Genomic DNA, 21763 nt, shown 5'->3' with positions numbered 1-21763 from the left:
TTATGTGAAGCATAGTTGCAAGAACATATGTATGCCACGAAAATGTTTGCCTTTTATTTCTATGAATAGATAGTTTTCTATTGTTTTTATATCTGTGTTAACTATTCCAGAATATAAGTTCCAAGAAAATGTAGCGCTCTCTTCAGCTTATGTAATGTAACTTAAGCAAAATTGAATATGTATGGGTGCTTGATAACATACCATTGCTTGGGATGGGCTGCAAAGCCAATCCTAGCTATTATTTAATATGTTATTCTCAATAGTCTTCACAAGTTATTTAATATGATGCCATTAGGTACCACCTAGTAGAAAGAAAAAACCAGAAGAACAAAAGCACGTTGTGAAGATGTGTAAGCTGCTCCCAGTGAGGGAGGTTTGTGTATATAACTGAGTTTAGTTGTTTTTGTTTATGGAGCTCCTGTAATTTCCCCGTGCCAGATTCTGAGTCAAAAGAAAAATAGCAAAGTGCTTAGGCAACAGCTGTTCCCGGCCCTTCAGGGTGGTAATTCTGAGCCCAGGGATGTGCTCATTCTTGTGAAATGGTGCTCTTTGGCTATAAAACCCTGTATTCATCCCCTGTGCTATTCCAGGGAATGTCTTTACAAAAAGACTGTTAACATGTATCCCAAGGCAGGAAATCACGGGCTCTGCCCTCATGTGTGGTACACGAACTCTCCTCTAGTATTGCTGTGATCTCATTGTACTGCCAAACACATTTCTAAACCTCGCGGTGGAGTTCCTTCTTTGAAAAGAGCAGTCCTGGAGGTTGTCTGTGCTTGTCCAGTGGTGCTGTCAGGTAGTCAGCTCTAAAGTCATATTAAATGGGGCCGGTGTTGCTCAATGAGTTAAGCTGCTGCCTATCATGCTGGTATCTATTTGGGTGTTGGTTTGAGTCCCGGCTGCTCCACTTTCAAACCAGCTGCCTGTTAATGCACCTGGGAAAGCAGCAGAACATGGCCCAAGTACTTAGTCCTTGCCACCCATGTGGGAGACCAGGATGGAGTTCCAGTGTCCTGGCTGTGGCCTGGCCCAGTGGCTAAAAGATCTCTCTCTCTCTCTCTCTCTTACTCTCTGTCATTCTCTCTCTCTCTCTCTCTCTGACTCTCTCTCTGTCATTTTCTCTCTCTCTCTCTCTCTCTGACTCTCTCTCTCTGTCTCCCCACTACCCCTGTAACTCTGCCTTTTAAATAGATAATAAAAATTAATGTTTAAAAAATAAAATTGTATTCAATAAACCCAAAGTAATATGGTTATATATTGTAAAACTCTACTCATTCTGGCCATTCTTCTAATTTTTCTACATTTGGAAGAGATGGGCTAATATTATATTTAAAAACTATACCCGGCCGGTGCTGTGGCTCACTAGGCTAATCCTCTGCCTGCGGCACCGGCACCCCAGGTTCTAGTCCCAGTCGGGGCGCTGGATTCTGTCCCAGTTGCTCCTCTTCCAGTCCAGCTCTCTGCTGTGGCCCGGGAGTGCAGTGGAGGATGGTCCAAGTCCTTGGGCCCTGCACCCGCATGGGAGACCAGGAGAAGCACCTGGCTCCTGCCTTTGGATCAGCGCGGTGGGCTGGCCGCAGCGGCCATTGAGGGGTGAACTAACGGAAAAGGAAGACCTTTCTCTCTGTCTCTCTCTCTCACTGTCCACTCTGCCTGTCAAAAAAAAAAAAAAAAAAAAAAAAAAACACAAAAAACAAAACTATACCCAACAGTATAATGTATAATGTTAAGGACTCACTTTACCTGATTTAAAACATATTTAGAATGTACTTTTGTCACAACTATCTGGTGTTTTGCTAAAGAAAATTTTGATAAATTGAAATGGAATAACATGGAAATTAGAAGCTAAAAGCTATTTTAACTGTGTCAAAGACTGGGCAGAAAGAATGACAGGGGAAAGTAGCGTTTGTAATTATGTTGGTATAGAGAATAATCTGTAGTCTATATATATAGAGTTGTAGTATGTATAGCACTGGGAAGAGAAATAGAATATAAGAAAATTAATAACATACAATATTGTATTTAAATGATTTAAAGTGGAGACAAATATGTTAGATGAACATACTGTTTCCATTTGGTCTGTGTGAGAAAAAGATGCATTTAGTGAGGTAGCCTAAAATCAATTTGTAGAAAATCGTCTTGCTTCTTCAAGTTAAAACAAATTAAAATGTTAAAATATTTTTACTGATACAGCTAACAAAATCAAGTGTTGCAGATGCCCTGGGGATGAAGAATTCATTCCAAGAGGGTGTGGGAAGGAGGCCTTCTGGGAAAGGAACGCAGTGGGAGGCCTTTGAAGGGTGGGCGGGGTCTTGATGAAGTGGAGGGGAGAGCAAGGAGGAGCATGGCGTGGAGTGGGAGAAGATGGGGCTGGAGGCCCCAGGAGGAGAGGCCTGGTGTGTCCCGTAGGGGCCCACTGTGGCTCAGGCGTGCAGGTTGCAGAAAGTGCAGGAAGGACCTTTGTGCATCAGAGCAGGTGGTGAGGGTGTTGCATTTATCCTTGTCCTCTTTTATTTGATAGAGTGACAAAGGAGAGTTTTACTTGGACCAGTACTTTGACAAAACTTCGTTGATTTGTTCATTTGCATCATTCCAGATGTTTATGCAAGCTGTACTAATCTTTAACACTTAGTAAATAAGATTCATGTTTGGATGGAATTCTCTTTGAATTTTGAATTAAGGCAAATGAAGACAAAACTGGTAAATGTGTGACTTTTAAAAAAAATAGTTTTACTACTTTATTTATTTATTTTAGAGGTAGAGTTACCGACAGTGAGAGGGAGAGAGAGTTCACTCCCCAGATGGCTACAATGGCTCGAGTTGGGCCAATCTGAAGCCAGGAGTCAGGAGCTACATCAGGGTGTCCCACATGGGTACAGGGGCCCAAGCACTTGGGGCATCTTCTACTGCTTTCCCAGGCCATAGCAGAGAGCTGGATCTGAAGTGGAACAGCCGGGACTCAAACCGGTGCCCATATGGGATGCTGCACGGCAGGCGGAGGCTTAACCTACTCCGCCACAGTGCTGGCTCCAATGTGTGACCTTCAAAGGGGGATATCAACTCTCAGTGTTCCCAGTGGACCAGGTTCTAAGTGTTTTCTGAAGTTAGGAGGTTGTGCTATCCAATTTTACTGTCCCGTTCTGCTGATACATCATGTAAGGAAAGTTCCAGAAAATTTCCAGAGCATTTACGTGAGTTTTCACTTAGGTGTGCAGGAAGAAGTGGTGAGGCTTAAGCATAAAATAAGCTGAAATCAAGCTTTATTAGTCAGACTTTTGCATAATTCATTATAGTGAATTTGGAAGTCCAGCAGGATATGTTCTTGATTTTGATCTCAATGGGTTCCTGTTAAAGGACTGGTTGTTTTTTTTAGTTTTTCCCAGCAAAGAAATGGCAACACATCTGGTCTGTTAAAGAAATGAATTGCTACATAAAAATACATATATAAATGAATTAAAACATTCAAATTTATTCCTGTTGAATATTATTCTTTATATGAATATAATAAGTCTAAGAGGAAAGTGAGTTAAGGTTCTTTCTGTCTTTTTGAATCTATAGGCTGTCCATCTGGCCCAGGCAAGCTTCCAGATTGAGGCCTTTGGCTCCAAATTCATTCTTGACCTCATACTGAATAAGTAAGTATTGGGCTGTAATTGTCTCAGGGAGCAGGTGCAATAAAATTTTCATTTCCATGACACTGGTTATTCAAAAATATTGTCTGTTGTTAAAGCAACTGATATTTTCTAGCTGATTAAATGTTATAAAGCATTTAAAGAGAAATAGAAAAGTCTGCATAGTGAATTCTATCTTTTTTCTTTTCCTGAAAAAACATTTAATATTTAGTTTATTAAAACATTTAAATAAATTGAAGATCTACCAGAATTCCAAAAAATTAATGTATTGAATAACTCGAACGTAGCATATTATGATTTTACGTGGAATAAATAGTTGAAGTAATACTTGTTAATTAAATATTAACTGTAATCATTGCTATACCTAAAATGATAAATTACCTATTCATGTATAATTAGACTTCACTCTAGAAATTTCTTCCATTTTACCTTTTATAAAGTGATTCACATAACTTCTGTAGGAAGAACAAAGTAAGTGATGACTTGTAAATAATTATTTTGAGATGATTTTTTTGAGATAATTCTTAACTTCATAATTTGCTCTAATATTATTTCCTAAAATTTTTGATCCTGATAAAAATTTACCTAATTGTTTCTGAACATGTGTTTATGTTGATATTTAAGTCCTGTTTCCTAAGTTGGAACCAGTTGTACAGATGTCTTTGTACAAAGTATAAACAAGAGCTGTTTATTTAACCAGTGCTCTTTGGCCTCAAGTAGAGTTAGAACTGAGCCTTTCTTTGGTGAAAATTATTTACATCATGACTTTATTTAGTTAGAGAAACTCTAGTCAGTATTTTAAACTCTCATCAGTATTTTTTACCAGGATTGTGTCTTTACAAGAAAATATTATTTAATGCTTTTGGACACTGTATTGTAGGTGACTACAGCCAATATCTGAGAAATTGCAAAGAACTATATAAATAACTATTAAATTTCTGTATGTCCAACTTTGTGAGCTCTGCAGAAGAAAAATGCAGAGTCAGTTTGGATTCTCCTAACTCAACTATTTTTGCAGCTGTAGGTTGGAATGAATCAGCAGAACTCAGAATTCCCCATATTAGATATTGCAGGTTTGCTTCTTTGGTTGAGTTGCATTAAAACATGCTGTGTCAGCAGTGTGCCTGCCTAAGAGGTTTGTATTGCCAACTCTTAGACTGTGTTGAGCAGCAAGAGATGGCTAATTTTAGTTTGTTTAAATCCTCTACTCCTTTAAGGCTTGCTGCAGTGGAGATCATCATTTCAGATTGTATCCTAATTATAGAACCAACACTTCAATGAGTTTTGAACTTAAAATATCACAGCCATGGGAGAGCCCCCTAATCAAGTAGTAGATGATTAAGAAAGGTTCATATGGAGTGTTCAGGGTGCTTAGCAGAACTTATTGATCACTAGCATTTAACATGCAAAGGAATCAAGTAGAGCACCTGCTATGGATAGTCTTTATCTTGAGAAATTTAGAGTTTCAGGTGGAAAAGTTTGATAGATAAATATAAATTCACATAAGTATGACATGTGTTTTGCTAGAATTTAGTGTGGAATGTTATGGTGGCAGCAAGGAGAGGCAGTTCTACACACTGAGGAGTGTGAAAAGGCGTCTTGGGAAAGGTGATGTTTGAGGACAAGAACCAGTCAGGGCCGGCGCTGTGGCTCAATGGGCTAATCCTCTGCCTGCAGCGCCGGCACCCCAGGTTCTAGTCCCGGTCGGGGCGCCAGATTCTGTCCTGGTTGCCCTTCTTCCAGGCCAGCTCTCTGCTGTGGCCAGGGAGTGCAGTGGAGGATGGCCCAAGTGCTTGGGCCCTGCACCCGCATGGGAAACCAGGAGAAGCACCTGGCTCCTGGCTTCGGATCAGCGCGGTGCACCGGCCGCAGCACGGCAGCCATTGCAGCCATTGCAGCCATTGGAGGGTGAACCAATGGAAAAGGAAGACCTTTCTCTCTGTCTCTCTCTCTCTCACTGTCCACTCTTCCTGTCAAAAAAAAAAAAAAAAAAAAAAAAAAAAAAAGAACCAGTCAGGAAGCAAAGTGCTGGGATGACAGGTTGTGGTTGCAAATGGAGAAGCATGCTCTTGGGACGCAGCCTGGTGCATACAGTGGAGGCAGAACCATATTGCATATGGCAAGCTAAGGGACTGCGAGACTTTTGCTGAGCTGCTTTGCAAATTATGAAGTTGAGAGAAAGATAAATGAGTCAGGAGATGTAGGCCTTGGGACAGCTTTACTCGTGGACTATCTTGTATTTCATTCTCAGTTTCTTGACCCTAACCCTAATCCACTAGACTGTGAAAATCAAGAAAGGCGAATACTGTCATTTGATTATTATTTGCTGAATTTATGCAGATGTCTGAACCCTAAAATCACAAGTTGATGTCAGTGAGAGGGAGTACATTTAATCCAATATGATGTTAAGGGTGGGGAAATCCTTAATTCATTGGAGGTGTAGCTTTGACGTGGTGAGTAATTCTCATGATAGGGTGGATTATAAATGCCTGAGTTGGATCCAGTCTCTCTCTGTGTGCTGCTTGGCTTGCCATTTGATTTTCCTTCTCACATGTGCTACCATTGCCATCCATAACCCCTATGAGAAGTCAAACCAGTGGGGCTACCCAGTCTGGGACTTGAACCTCCAAAACTGTGGGGTAAATAAATGCTTTCTCATAAAGTTAGTTGCCTCAGGTATTTCATTTTAGTGAAAAAAATTGACTACTACTAATAAACAGAGGTTCTGTTCTTAGGAAGTGCTAAGAGGCATGGTGAGGAGCTCATTTCAAGAAGTCTTCTGTTGATAAAAATAATTAGGAATCTTTACTTAATATACGCTAAGTTGATCTTCTGTATATAAAGATAATTGAAAATTAATCTTAATGTGAAAGGAAGGGGAGAGGGAGTGGGAGAGGGGAGCGTTGTGGGTGGGAGGGAAGTTACGGCGGGGGAAACTATTGTAATACATAAGCTGTACTTTGGAAATTTATGCTCATTAAATGAAAAAATAATTAGGATTACTTCTAAGTGAATGACAAAACAGAGGGAAGAGTTAAAGTCAACAGAGGCACCTTGATTGGACATCTGGGTGGAAGATGGGATCAAGCTGAAATGAGAAATACCAGGAACAAACAGGTTACATGGTAAAGAGAAAAGAATATGAAGTTAGAATATACATAAGAGATGTAAGACGCTTTGGAACATGCATGGGGCCATGTCTGGGAAGTAGTTGGGTATGATTTTTGGTTTGAGGGGGTTAAGGATAGTAAGCTTGGGAGATGTTTCCATGTAAATGCTAATGAAAAATGCAGCTGTCCATGTCTGAGCACCATGAGGGTGCTTAGCAGGGGTAGGTAGAGTGAGGGAAGCATAAACTGGGAAGACAGTTAAGAGGTAGGGAGAGGAAGAAGATCCCATGAAGGAGGTTGCGAATGAGTGCTTGGAGGGACAGGAGAATGAATAGGAATTTCAGAATAGAAAGATATGGTTTATAGCTTCACATGCAGTAGAATGATCTACTGTCATAGGCAGTAGATTGATTTAGGGAGGTGAGAAGCAGAAATTGCCCTTTGGATTTACCAATTGAGTGGTCACTGGTGATTTGAAGGCAGCAATTTCAATGAAGCTCTGGTGTGTGTGTGTGTGTGTGTGCGCGCGCGTGTGTGTGTGTTTGTGTGTGGAAACCAGATCCTAAGGGGCTTGGAGTAAATGAGAGGTGAAATTGTAAAGACAGAAAGTACTCATTGAGGGGGTTTGGGTGAGAAGAAAAGAGCTAGAAGAAGACATTGGTGTCAAGGCTGGCCTTTTTAGTGATAAGGACTAAATTAATAGATTGGGAGATGGAATTGCTAAGAGTTAAATGTTGAAGATACAAAGGAGAGTGGATATAATCCACAAAACAAAATCTAGGTTGAGACTCATGGAGTGAGATCAAAGCACAGTGTAGAGTTTGGTTTTAAGCTTATACAGACAATTTGCACCGTAATGGAATGAAGATATTAGGATGAGTGCAAGTGGATATTGATTTGATATCTGATATTTCATTCTCGGGTTCTTGACCCTTATTCACTAGACTGTGAAAATCAAGAAAGGCAAATGCTGTCATTTGATTATTATTTGCTGAATTTATGCAGACATCTAAACCCTAAAATCGTAAGTTGATGTCAGTGAGAGTGCAGGTGGATATTGATTTGGTATCTGATATTTCATTCTCAGGCTCTTGACCCTGATGTAGTTAAGGAAAAGCATCTCTGAAGATCTGCATCTTGGAGACAGTGTTATCTGCTATAGGGATTGGGATGGAGAGGAAGAGTGGGCTGGGGCTTGAGGAAAATGATAGGGTTTAGATTGATAGCTCAGAGGAATGGATGAGGAAACTCATTGATGCCAAGTTAAAGAATTCATGAGCAAACTTCATTAGAAATCATATGTTATATGTTGGTCTTCATGTGTGCTGTTGTAATGGGGTATTAAAAATTTTATTTTGAAAATACCTATTGCAGTGTAGATCCAGAGTTCAATCTCTGTGATAGCACAGAGGAGCTACAGTGGAGGCAAAGCTCTTTGAATTCTGGTGAGTGACTTGGGTAAAGGGTCAGGACCAGTTTGGATAAGAAAGAAATGAGATCAAGAGGAGAAAATGAGGATGGTGAGGAGAAAAGTCAGCTCAGGAGGAGGGAAACTGTGAGAGCTACAATCATGTGTTTTCATCACATGTTGCTACTGGGTGCAGCAAGAGTGTGCAGGACCCATGTGGCCTGGAACAAGGGAATTGTATTAGTGCGTGAGATATGTTGCTGGGGTGGGTCTCTCACTTAAATGGCTTTTAATGTCAAGGATTAACTCAAAAAGTCTATCCATGTTACAATAAACTTGAAGTCAAGTGAATGCTTAAATCAGCCACCAAGGAACCAAAAGAGCTTCTGAGAAAAGAGATCTCATTTTCACCATATGGTGTTCATAGCCTCACTATATGCCACAGTTTAAAATCACCAGAGGAGGGAAACAGCAAAGTTATATGGTGAGTGTGTGGGCTCAGTGTGGGAAGGATTGAGCGCATAGGATAACAGATGTCAGAATAAACTAGAGGGCTAATGGCTTGGAAGACCAGCCGTTGTGAGGACTACGTCAAAGGGAGTTCCCAAGAGGAGAGCCTTTTCTGAGTGTGCTTTCATGGATTGAACAAGGAGGCCTGGACTTGCTGAGGCAGTTTGTGCAGTGATGTATGTTTTATTCATTTGTTCCGCAAATGTTGAGTGAGCATCTGCTATGTGCCTGGATTGTGGTAGGAACTGATGTTGCTGAGACTAAGATAGACAGAGGCCCTGCCTCCCCCGTGAGAGTTTCATTCTGGTGCGAGTGGGAAAGCGACAGTGCACTATTAAATAAAAACCAGTGCACTGGGCTAGGAGGTGGAGAGAGGCTGCATGGGGGGTGGCCAGTGTGATGGTCAGAAGAAGCCAAAAGGCCTGTCTGAGGAGGGACGTTAAGCTGAGACCTGATTGTCAAAGTGGAGCCGCCACATAACTCTGGAAGGCTGAGGGTTCCGCACAGCTAGAACAGAAGACAGCTAGTGCTGAGGAGCAGCTGGAATGTTCAGGGACAGAGGATGGTGTGACTGGAGTGCATGGAGGAGGAGGCCGTGGAGGACTGTTGAAATGAGAGCAGAGAGGAAGCCATGGGCCAGACTCCGTAGGACTGTGGTCCGTGGTGAGGGGTTTGGGTGCACAGCCAATGGAGGGCAGAAAGCACAGAGGTGACATAGTTGGATTTGCATTTTATTTAGCCCCAATGTCCCAGGTCCCTAGCTGTGGTCTCAGGGGACCTTTAGTCACATCCCACTCCCCAGGATATTCCCCTTTGAAATTTTGTTGTGTTTTGTTTTTACTTTAGAGTAACCTTTGTTTCAAGTCCCAAAAAGTTCCAGAAGGATTACTAGGTTGATCGTGTGTGTGTGTGTGTGTGTGTGTGAGAGAGAGAGAGAGAGAGAGAGAGAGAGAGAGAGAGAGAAGCAGCATTTAAAATTATTTTTATGTTTGCATACTCCTTCCTTGTGGTATGATTGGCATGATTGACATGAGATAACCAGTTTTCAATGTTTGTTGATCCCTGGAAGCCAATGGGGTCTGAGTATTGTCTCCCTCATTTGTGTGGTCATCCAAAGGCCAAAACTTCTATTACCTATAATGATACTTCTGATGTTTTTGGCAGATGTTTATTGGGAATAGCCATAATCAAAGCTGTGTGTTGATCGAGAGCACAGGCTGCAGAGTTAGACAAACCTGTGTTTGAATCCGAGGCCTGCTATTTGATATTATGTGATTTCTGGCAAGTTTCTTAGCGTCTTCTTTTTCCTTCTGCTCTGCAACCACCATCACTACTACCCTAAACCGTGAAATTCACCTCTTTAAAGTGTACCATTAAATGGTTTTTGTTATCTTCATAGAATTGTAGAGTTGTCACCACAATCTAATTCCAGAACATTTTCAACACCTCCAGAACAAACCCTGTGCCCATGGCAGTCATCTCCCATTCCCTTCTCCCCGCAAGTCTGCAGAAAACCCCTAAACTACTTTCTGTCTCTGTGGATTTGCCTGTTCTGAGAATTTCATGTAAATGGACTCATAAGATGTGTGGCTTCTTTTACTTTAGCATAATTGGTTTTAAAGTTCATCCATGTTGTTGTTGAAAACTACACCATTGTATGGATATATATTTTTTAACTTCTTAAGTTTTAGTTTCCTTCTTAAGTTGCAGGTTGCTGTAGGGATTACATGAGATAATGTGTGGTATTACAGATGTTTGTTAATAGTCATTAGGGTGAGTATTTAGCCTAGTTATTAAGCTGTGAGTTGGGATGCCCACATCCTACTTCACAGTGCCTGAGGGTGATACTTGGCTCTACTCCTGCTAATGCAGACCCTGGGAGGCAGCAGTGATGGTTCAAGTACTTGGGTCACTGTCCCCTGATGTGGGAGACCTGGATTGAATTCCTGGCTCCTGGCTTTGATCCATACTGGGGCCATTGTGGGCATTTGGGGAACCAGTTGATGAGTACTCTTGGTCTATCTACCTTTCAAAAAAATAAAAGAGTAACTGATCAAAAAGAGCTTATGATCTAGTGTGATTGACACAATTTTCCTTTTGGTTTCAGTCAGTTAGTGAATGAGGTGGGAATGGTACACTATGTGATGTTATCCTTGCTACAGAAAAAAATTAGGAATGATTTGGCAGGCCCTTGGTTGAAAGGCTTTCAAGGCAGTGAGCATTAAGAATTCAGGTGACATTATTCTATTGAGTTGAATTTATTTGTGATACACTTGGAACTTTTTCTGTTGTCAAACAGCTGCTTACTGGGTGTTCATTGAGACATGGCAGGACATGCAGGCCATTGAATATTTGGATATTCTGATTTCCAGGGTGTAAGTTGGTTGGGTCTAAGGTGACTTCCCAGGCTCTTAGCATGTTCTTCTTCTTTTCTTTTGTTAAATAATTATTTTATTTATTTGAAAGACAGAGTTACAGAGAGAAGTAGAGCCAGAGAGAGAGGTTTTCCATTCCACTGGTACACTCCCCAAATGACCACAATAGCCAGAGCTGAGCTGATCTGAAGCCAGGAGCCAGGAGCTTTTTCTGAGTCTCCCACACAAGTGTAGGGGCCCAAGGAGTTGAGCCATCTTCTACTGCATTCCCAGGCCATAGCAGAGAACTGGATTGGAAGAGGAGCAGCCGGGACTCAACCTGGTATCCATATGGGATGTTGGCGCTGCAGGTTGGGGCTTTAACCCACTGTGCCGCAGCACCGGCCCCAGCATGCTCTTCTATTATTTGAATTGAAATAAATGACAGTGCTCCTTCGACCTCTGCCTGGTGCACGGAAGGAAGAATTCTCAGGATGTGTCAAGGTAAAACCTTGGTTAACAAGGCAATAGCATGTTCCCAAGAGAACACTACTCCCATTAGGGTATGTAGGGGTCTTGCAAGCCTTTTTTGTGCTTTTGTTTTGGATGTTATCAGAGAGAGCTCTCTCTGAGTGAATCAGTAGATTTCAGTACTGGGTGGTTGTAACTTAAAACTGGGCAGTGGCACTGCAACTTGGAGAGTGAGGACATTGCTTTGCTTTGTTAGGGATCAAGTGAGCTGAGAGAAACAACTCTGGCATGGGATAAGGAGGGGGTAGTGGATCTGAAAGCTGTATTGGGCCAGCAGGCATCTCAGAAAAGGAAAACCAATGTAGCATCCTCAGTTCAGAGGCGTGTACAGATCTCAAGTGCAACACTCTTCTATGCAGAGACCATCACACTGCAGGGAAGTGTTGGAGGTGCATAATGATGAGGGTGTACAGGAGAAAGGTGCTAGAGGCTAGTGTAACAATTCACATGATTCAAGTGGTTTCACTGTGCATGGAAAACGGGGCCTTAGCCAGCTAAGTAAGAATAGAGGTGGGAATAAAAGATCAAAGTGATACATCTAGGAAGGTAATTATGGATTGAGAAAAGATCTCTGTTCTGATTTTCTGGGAATCAGAGTTTCTTGATTGAAGATGAATATCTAGAAAATGCCAACTCAAAATATATACACACACAGTAATTTTCCCATTAACAGTAGTTCATGCAGTGCTTTTGAAAGAAGAGCCACACTGATGTAGTTTCAGTTAGAGTAAATAAAAAGCCTGGCTTTCAGGCTGGCTGACTTGGTTAATTCACTCTTTGTGCGGTCAACAAACATTGAGTATCTAGTTGGTGTTCAGATGCTGTACTGAGCAACACAGAACATTCAGAGCTGGGTGAAGGAATCCTTGCTTTCCAAGAGACCATGGCAGAGAAACAAGACTAAAATAGCATGAAGACATGCTGGAAAGTGAGTGTGAGACCTTGGTGACTAGGGAAGGTTTTGGGAGCGTGAGGGACTTGATGCAGATCCTAAACAATGTATCCCTGGTTATGGACATCCTGGGAGCAGACCCCAAGGCAAAGACTTGAGGAAATAAGGGAGGGAGTGGAGGAGTGAGATCAATAAGAAAAAAAAAAAGCTGGGGAATGGTGAGCACACCCACTGGGGAACCGAGGGAGTCTGTGGATTCTGCAGTTCATGCCTGCGAGTTACTCAGTGTGTTGTCCACCAGCTGCCCCCTTATTGGAGGAGGGCTCTTTCCAATATCACAGCTTTGATTTTGAAAGACAAAGGAGGGAGAGAAGTGTATTTTCCACATGGAGCAGCACAGAGAAGGTGTGAGAGCTGGACAGCGTCATGCTCCTGCAACAAGTCAGGCCTGGTGAGCCCTCTGCTCAGGGTGTTAGGGCTGTCCAGCTGCAGGAGGAAGGTGAAGCTGCCACTGCCATCCCCTGGACTCAGAGAGGGATTTCAGCTTTGCTCTGCTGAGGTTTTTTTGCAGCTCTGCAGATTTGGGGATTTGAACTTAAATTTGGTTTGTAAGAAGAAAAATGTGGAGAAAAAGCAAGTCTCCTATTCCATTTTCCTCTGTGAGTGAATAGGACCAGGGATTAGGAGCCATTGCTGGCTACAGCATGGGGTGCTTTGACCTGTAACCAGGCTAGGTCATGGTGGTATTGTTGGATTCATGCACTTATTGACTCCTAGACAGATTGGCTGACCATGGTGTTGGTGCTGGCCCTCAGTTTCTCTCCTGCTCTGCACCAATCAGTCTCCCTGAGGGCATTCCTCTCATACACCTGGGACAGGTGTCAGGGAAAGCAGGGGCCTGGGAATTTGGGATTCAGACTGCCCATATCAGCTCTGCTGCTAAGATTGCCCTCCAACTCACTCCAGAGGTACTCTCTCTGGACTTGAATCCTAAGGAATTAGATATGACCTGTCCCCGGGTCTCCACATCAGCCTGTGTGGGTTCACAGTGCTGCTAACTCAGAGATTAAATGCGTTCTTTCCTGATTCTGAAAGATATGCAGAAGAAAGTCTTTCTAATGTGATGATAATGCTGGTGATAGACCCAAGGCCAGGCTCTCTACCCATATTCTTTTATTTGAATTTTTGTAATAACTCTGTGAGGAAGATGTGCTCATCTCCATTTGACTGCTGAGTAACCTGAGGCCCAGTGAGACAGTCATGTGCGGGGGCTCCAGCATGAGCTGCCTCCCTGGAGCCTCCTTCATTGCAGGTATTGTGGTCGCAGCACTGGATGAACAATTTACAAGTGAGCTGATGATTGCACATCTGTTCTTATTAAGTGGAGACAAGGAATGGAACTACTTTAGTCAATTTTTAACAATATAAAGAAAATGCAGAAGGCCCCAGTAGGATTTGAAATAATCCTCTTTGTTGATCAGGACCATCTGTCATGGACTGAATTGTGTCTCTACTCAAAATTCATATATTGAAGCCCTAACCCCCAGTACCTTAGAATGTGACTGTATTTAGGATCAGGTCTTTAAAGAAGTAATTAAGTTAAAGTGAAATCTCTAGGGTGGGTTTTAATTCAATATGATTAGCATCCAAATAAGAAGAGGAAATTTGGACACACACATGCACGTGCACAGAGGGAAGGCCACATATAGACACAGTGAGAAGGTGGCCATCTTATCTGCAAGCCAAAGGGAGAGACCTCAGAATGAAACTAACCCAGCTGACACCTTGATCTTGGACTTCTATCCTCCCACAGTGGGAGGAATAAATTTCTGTTGTTTAAGGCATCCATAAGTAGTATGGCGTTCTTAGCAAATGAATGAATCATCCCGATTCCTCTGTTGCTTACTTATTGCAGGGAGACATTTAGCATTAACTGCTGTTTATTAATGGATGAATGTATTCTTCTCATAACTGGTAATATTACTGTAATTTCCAAATATTGTTTTGAGAGATTATGGTCTCTTGCATTTAGGTACTGTGGGGAGATTGGAATTATTTTGGCAGTTTTGAAATAGTTTCTGGTAAGTCTTCAGAGACAAAGGTCTCCAAAGTTGCCATGAATATTGTTGCCATGGGCCATGTGCAACATGGTGTGGATGAATTTTGCATTTTTTAAAAGATTAATCTTTATTTATTTGAAAGACAGAGTTGTAGAGAGGTAGAGCCAGAGAAAGAGAAAGGTCTTTGTCTGCTGGTTCACTCTCCAAATGACTACAATGGCCAGAGCTGAGCTGATCTGAAGCCAGGAGCTAGGAACTTCTTCCTGGTCTCCCATGCAGGCACAGGGTTCCAAGGACTTGGACCACCTTCCACTGCCCTCCCAGATCATAGCAGAGAGCTGGATCAGAGGAGGATCACCTGGGACTTGAACCGGTGTCCATATGAGATGCTGGCACTGCAGGCCAGGGCTTTAACCCACTGTACCACAGCGCCGCTGAATTTTGCATTTTATGTGTCCTAGAGACCCCCTAGTATTCTAAGCTTTCCAGTACTTGGAGGAACTCATTGCTGTGGAGTTTCCCTCCTGAAGGCATTCCTTCTCGTCTGTTCATAAACATTTTGACTCTACATGATGGATAATTCTTTTTGCCATAATTTCTTGTTTAGACAAGTACCTATCAGGTCTCATCATGAACACTCTGGTTGAAGTGTTAAACCTATCTTGGATGCTTTGGATATTATCATTGTTATTTTGTTTTGATACATCTTTATGCTGGTAGATTATGCCCAGAAACTCTTAAATTTTTTTTAAATAAAATAAATATTTCTAGCATTTTAGTACATTTCACTCTTATTTATTTAGGATGTTTATCCCAACTTCATTATAAATAATTTGAAAATGACTGTCACAATTAACTATAACAACAACAGGAGCCTTAGAAATAAAATCACAACTAAGTCATGATTTATATACCGATTCTGGATTTTTGTAGATGGACTAGATCTAGCATAACTCTTGGGGGTGATGAAGTGCAGTGTTTGCCCTCTACCTGTTGTAAGAGGTTTCTTTATCCCAAACTCTTCTTGCTTATTGATGATACTTATGTGTGAATGAGTTCCAGAGAGATTAAAAAACAGAGTAGAGAATTTAGGAGAGACACAGGAGCTAGATTTAGATTTTCTAGATTCTGAGAGATGAGAAGATTGTGATTGGACAAAACAAGAAGAGCTCACGACTGCATTCCATAGCATCAAGGAGAAAAAAAAATTGACAACTAAGAATTTCTGGCAGAATCAAAGCTAATTGTCAGTGGAATCTCATTGCACTGTATATATAACCTAGGATATAAGAGACATAATGAACAAAGACAGACTATTTCTTTAAAAAATGTTTTAGTTATATAGAGGGAACAAATTTCATGTGTTTCATATATACATTTTTAAGAGTATAATGATACTTTCCACCCTAACCCCCATCTCTCTCTGCTCCCACCTTTCTTCTTCCTTTCTTATTTTTCTTTTAATTTTTATGATGACATTCTTTCAGTGTACCTTATAATCATAAGCTTAACCCTCCACTAAATAAAGAATTCAACAAATAGTAGGTAGAAAAACTTCCTCAAGAGTGTAGGCAAGGGTATAAAAATAATCAAATATAATGATGTCAATTTTGCTTATACACATTTTTTTGTACTCTGTAAAAAGTTGTAGTATATATACATGATGGAATACTACTCGGTCAAACAAAACAAAACAAAATGGATGCGATTTGATATCATTATGCTTAATGAAATAAGCCAGTCCCCAAAAAGACAAAAATCATTATGTTTTCTCTGATACAGATCATTTATTGACTGATGTATAAAAGGAGACCCTTTGCAAATGTCTATCCCAATAGACAAATAATGCCTGACTAGAATTGGACAAATAATGCCTAAGCGTGATTCATTCTTCAGAGCACTTCTTGGTCTTTTGAAGAGAAAACCATGTATAATAATCTCAGCAGAAGCTAATCATGACCCAAACTTGAACAGCACTATGCATTTGAGATGGGTTGATTATGGTAGTCACTGAATTTAGGTATTTTCTGACACTTAAATAAGAAAGCCCACATTCTGAGTTGTATAATTCTCATTATCAGGTAAAATCTTTACCTGGATACAGACATAAATGTTTTCCTGTTAAGAGGAGTTTATCCATTTGACCTTGATTTAGTGGGACATTCAGTAGCATAATGGTTAACATGTGCAACTACAATTTTACAAATGGCCAGAAATGTTACTGAAATGGACTTCCCATGTTGACCCTCTGAATTAGCAAAGTGTGTAATATTCTTTCTAACCTCAGTGAGTTGATTGAGAGACTCCATAGATGGGAACCTTCTCTGAACCATTCCAAGCACTTGTTTTTCATGTTTGTTGAGTGCCTGCCCAGTGCCAGGCACTGTCCAAGTCGCCTGAGAGAAGCTCTTCCCTTATGAAGAATACCGTTATGGGAAAATACAGGGGGCTTTTGCACGTAAAGCCGAGGCACTTAGCCCAGATTAATGATGGGAGTGGTTAGGCAGCTAAAGGTTTAGAGTTGAACCTTGTTACTCAGACTTAAAACTTGTTTAAGAGTTGGCATGACACAGGTTTGTAGAAGAGAGTGTGCGGGCCTGAGGGTAAGCAAAAGAACGGGGCATGGAGAGACAGAGATGGTGACTCAGAGAGAGTAACACAGTCACATAGCCAGTAACTAAGAGAGCTGGGATCAGAACCCAGGGCTGCGCATCATCAAAGCCTGTCAGGGTTGAGAGATTAGCTTGGTTCGTTTGTGCTGATATAATAAGATATCATAGGTGAGGTCACTTGTCAGGAATAGAAATTTACTTCTCACACTTCTGGAGCCTGGGAGGTCCAAAGTCAAGGTGCCCACAGATTTGGGGTCAGCTGAGGAGGGATCTCTGCTCCCAAGATTGTGTCTTGTGACTGCGTCCTCATGTGGCAGGAAGGCAAAGGGGATGGATGCTTTGTCCTTACGTGGGGGAAGATGTGACAGGGCCAGGAAGCTCTCTAAAGCCTCCTTTATGGAAATATTAATCAACACTCATGCAGGCTCTGTCCTCATGACTGAATCACTGCCCCAAGGGCCGCACCTCTTATATCACTTGGAGTTTAAGTTCCATCAGGAGTGTATGTAAAACATACATTCGAACCAGAGTAGACTTTTCTTTTTTCAGTTAGAAATCCCACTGAAGTTGCATTTGAGAAGATTTACAAATGTGAGCTTGACAGAAGTAAAAATTTTCTGTCTAATTTTTTTCCATCTTGCTTTATTTTCACTACTCCTATCTCTTACATAATTCTATTATCAAACAAGTACTTATTAAAATTTCCTGTTGATTCTGTGTAGAGTTGTATGAAGTAGGGACTTGACATCAGATGATATGATTTAGTAAGATTTACTTTTCATAGTTTTGGAGGTGAGAAGTCCAAAACCAAGCTGCAGGCAGATTTGGTGCTGGACGAGGAGTCTCTGCTTGCAGGTTACTTGCTACTGCGTCCTCTTGTGGTAGGAAGGCAAAAGGGCTGAATGCTCTTTCCTCACGCAGGGGAAGACAGGGGAGGGCCAGGTAGCTACCACAAGCCTCTCTTATTAGGGCATTCATCAACTAGATCCAGGACAGGCTGAAGTCAGGAGCCAAGAACTCAAGCTGGGTCCCCAGTGAGTGTAGGAGGGACCCAAGTACTTAAGCCGTCACCTGTTCTCTCCCAGGGTACACATTAGCAGGAAGCCGGAATGGAGAGAGGAGCCAGGACTCAAACTCAAGTACTCCAATATGGGATGCAGTCACCCCAAGTGGTAACTTAACAGCTGAACCACCCACCCTCCCATAGAACAATTTTTTTCATGATTCATAATCATAATGTAGAATCATTTCCCCAAATCTTCTAAAATTAATCAAAATTAGAATTCCTAATACTAGAATTCTGATTACAATTTATTATTATTTGTTTATAAAAAGTGCTTTCTTTAAAACATCAGTTCTAATTCATCTCCTTTGATGATATCCATGTGCTTTAGTATTCATATTGTTTTTAAAAAAGAAATCTATATAGGCTTTTACAGAAGCCCTTTCTGCAAAAAGTTTCAAGTCATTCCTTAAATTAAAATGCTTCAAAATACGTTAACCTTTCCTGCAGGGATATTTTCCCCATAAGAGTCTGAAAATCATGAGCACATTGTAGGATACATATTTCATTTCTTCTTTTATTTTTTGCCCAAATGACTTCACACATGTAATAAGTCAGACTGAACTATGTGACTAGAAGGATCTCACAGCATGAGGACAGACTGTATCTCTTATAAGTCCCTATAATTCCTTTAAAAAAAAAACTTCCCAGCTTTATTGAGGTATGTAATTGGCAAGCTACTGTTGTACATGTTCAAAGTGAGTAGTTCAAGGAAGAAGAATTTGGTACTTTTGAATGTGATCAAGAACACCGATTGCTTTTGAGCATGTTTATTTCTGTTGGTGAGCCCATGTTTGCTGGGGAGCATCTACTGCGTATACAGGCAATGGACCATTGATCCAGGCTAGCTGTTTTGCATCTTTTTTCTCAATAGTAGCTCCACCAGATACAGCTCTAACACTTTATAAACTGCAAAAATGAAAGACTGATAATTTCTTTTATAGATTAGTTCCAGGCTTCCTTTGCAATATTTATTTATCATTTATCCAATAGGCGTATTGCAGGCAATTTCAGATAGAAGATTTCTGTTTCTCTGAAGTAGTGATAATTTAACTGAGGCAAAAAACGTGTCTGTGCCGTATTCCTTTGGGACGTTTTCCTTTGGGACGTTTGGTTCCCTTTGTCCCTTGTTCATTTACTCATGACTAAATATAAGCGTCTGGTGGCAACAATACTTTCTGGAGAAAGTAATACGTGTTTTCATTCAGCTGTGAATTCCAGAGTTCCTTGTGTATTTTTGATGTGGTGAACTTGGAAAAATGAGCGAACTATAAGACACCGTTAGATACGTTTTTCCATAAAGCAGGCTGAGGTAAGGTTTCCAGTATGTGGGTTAGAAGCAGCTGTTATTCCTACCATGAACAAAAGGCCATGCTACAGTTCCATTGTTTTAAGTTTATAAGCTCTCCTCAAGATATGCTTGTTGGAAGTATATTTTTATGATTAAGGTAATACATAACTTGCTTAAAAAGGTATTTTTGATGGAAAAAATTCTTTCTTCTTTTAAGATTTGCTGTAAAGTGCTTGCTTAGTGCCTGGTTGTATTGTGTAACTATTGCTACCAGTGTAGAACGTCTCATACCCATTGTCGTGTGTAGTACGTATCATTGTGTGGCCAAATCATATAGAAAGTCACATGAAAATCAGTACTTTGGGTACTTCCTGATAAATAATAATTAAATTACATGATTCTCAAGGTACAAAAGAGTCAAATTCCTTAGATATTACTCAGCTTGTATGCAGTACAGGTGCGTGAGTCATCATAATGGACGATATTGCATTCTTGAAAAGTAGGTGCTCCAAAGTGGCAATTAGGAAGGAAATAAAACCTTTTATGTTGCAGAATTTATCTCCACCTCAGCAGTGGAAGACACAGGGTCTGGAATCAACATGTTTTTCTTACCATAATTTGACTAAGAGTTCTCTACGGAATGCTTTTTGTAGAGCAGCATGGACGTCACCTCCTCTATTTTATGCATGGTATGGAGGGGCAGTCTTGTCCTTGCTCTGCCCTTGGCATCAAGGGGGGTGTCAGGAACCCAAGGTTGTGTGCCTTTTGCATGTGTCTACTGATGTCTGCTAACACCTGTGAGGAAGAGTCTTGGTAAATGGGGGACAGCATTGTTGATGCTCTCTCACCTTCTACCTCTGTAGGGCTTTGAATGTGGCAGCCTCTCACTTCATTTTTTTAAACAGAAGATTAAGTTTTCTTACAGTTGAAGAAAGCATGAACCAGCTTGTCTTTTGAGAGTTGGATTTAGCCAAATAATATTTCCGATTCTGGTATTTTTCTAAGTTTAAAGTTAAGATACAAATTTCTTTTTTCAAGGTCTGCTTTCTAGCATTAGAGGAGGCTAACAAGTGAACTACTGCTTTTCTTTCTTTTTTTTCCCCCTTTTTTGACTTGGTTAAGTGCTTTACTTTTGAATCTCTACTTTGAAGTTGGAGGGGTTTTGTGAAGTTTGCTGAAGTGATGAAAAGAGCTTTAATTTTGTCAACTTAGTGAAAATGGTTACATATAAATTTCTGTATTTGATTTCTGTGTCTAAGAACAATTTGTAGCATTTTTCCCTCTAACATCGGGGTTAGATAAATCCTTTAAACTCATGAAAGCCAACTCTCGCAGATTCTAAAAATCCTTTCTTACTTGCCTTTGAGAAATCTTCTAGTGTGTTCCAGAAAAACTTCAGAGCTGAGGTTACTGACTCTTCAGCGGTGCTGTCTGCCACCGAGCCCCCTTTTCTGTATTTCTGCAACGTTTTATGCCAGGTTTCCAGTTTTTGTGTTTAAAAGCCTCTACCCACGTAGAAAATCAGACTACTCATTCAATTGTCAGCACTTTTGGAAAATTGGTTCCTGAGATTGCTATTGTCTCCCCCAAATAGCCAAAATCTCTTCATGTATGTTCACCTGAATACAAAATAAGAATATAGATCATTTTGTAAGAAGAAAAAGGTTGGAAAGTTATAAAAAGAATTTTCTAATACATGAAAAATACTATATTTTAAACATGTGAGAAGTTATTTCTAGTTTCTACCTGCCAGTGTTCAGTTCTGTTAAACAGCAGGAGATTTTTGTGGTCCAGAAATGGGTATTTTGAAGCCCATAAGAACTTTCTGCAAGGTGAAAACAATTTCAGGTTGAATGTTGCTTGACTTTTACTGTTTCAATATGTTTTTCCAGATGAGCTGAACTTAATACAGTCCATTACCATACTTTACTTTTTAATATTTATTGTATTTATCATCGTTAATACATCTACCTTCCAAATCTGATTGAAAACGTCCTGTTTCCGTTCACACAAAAGCACCTGTGTATCAGGACAGGCTGTTTGAAATGGCCATTTGGCCACTGTCTTTGTTCAAAACAGATCACCTTCTGCTGACTTTATGTAAAAACGTTTCATAAATAACATAGTTATTTTCTCTTTTCTTACCTGTGAGGTAGTAGAAACTTTTCATCTGAGTTCATGCACTTAAATGTGTTTTGTTTTTGTAATTATAACATTCCGTGTTTTGAATCTCTTATAATGTAAATATTGGTGGTGAAAATCAGTATTTTTCTATTAACTTTGAAGAACAATGGAAGTCC

General features: G+C 40.6%; 1 protein-coding gene across 4 annotated transcripts in view; it reads left to right on the top strand.

Annotated features, from left to right (window-relative positions):
- Nucleotides 1-21763, top strand: part of ADAM23 (ADAM metallopeptidase domain 23) — a 170093-nt gene that overhangs the window by 38268 nt on the left and 110062 nt on the right. For all 4 annotated transcript variants that reach the window (XR_011387146.1, XM_008259040.3, XM_002712550.5 and 1 more), the window contains exon 3: nt 3559-3635. Coding sequence is in view for 3 of the 4 variants with exons in the window: in XM_008259040.3 (XP_008257262.3) it covers nt 3559-3635 (77 nt within the window). In the remaining variant the exon portion in view is untranslated. The remainder of the gene's footprint in view (nt 1-3558; nt 3636-21763) is intronic.

This window comes from Oryctolagus cuniculus, chromosome 3 (genome assembly GCF_964237555.1).
Source record: "Oryctolagus cuniculus chromosome 3, mOryCun1.1, whole genome shotgun sequence".
NCBI lineage: Eukaryota > Metazoa > Chordata > Mammalia > Lagomorpha > Leporidae > Oryctolagus > Oryctolagus cuniculus.
Note: the sequence above shows the minus strand (reverse complement) of the source record. Positions and strands in the feature narration are given on the sequence as shown.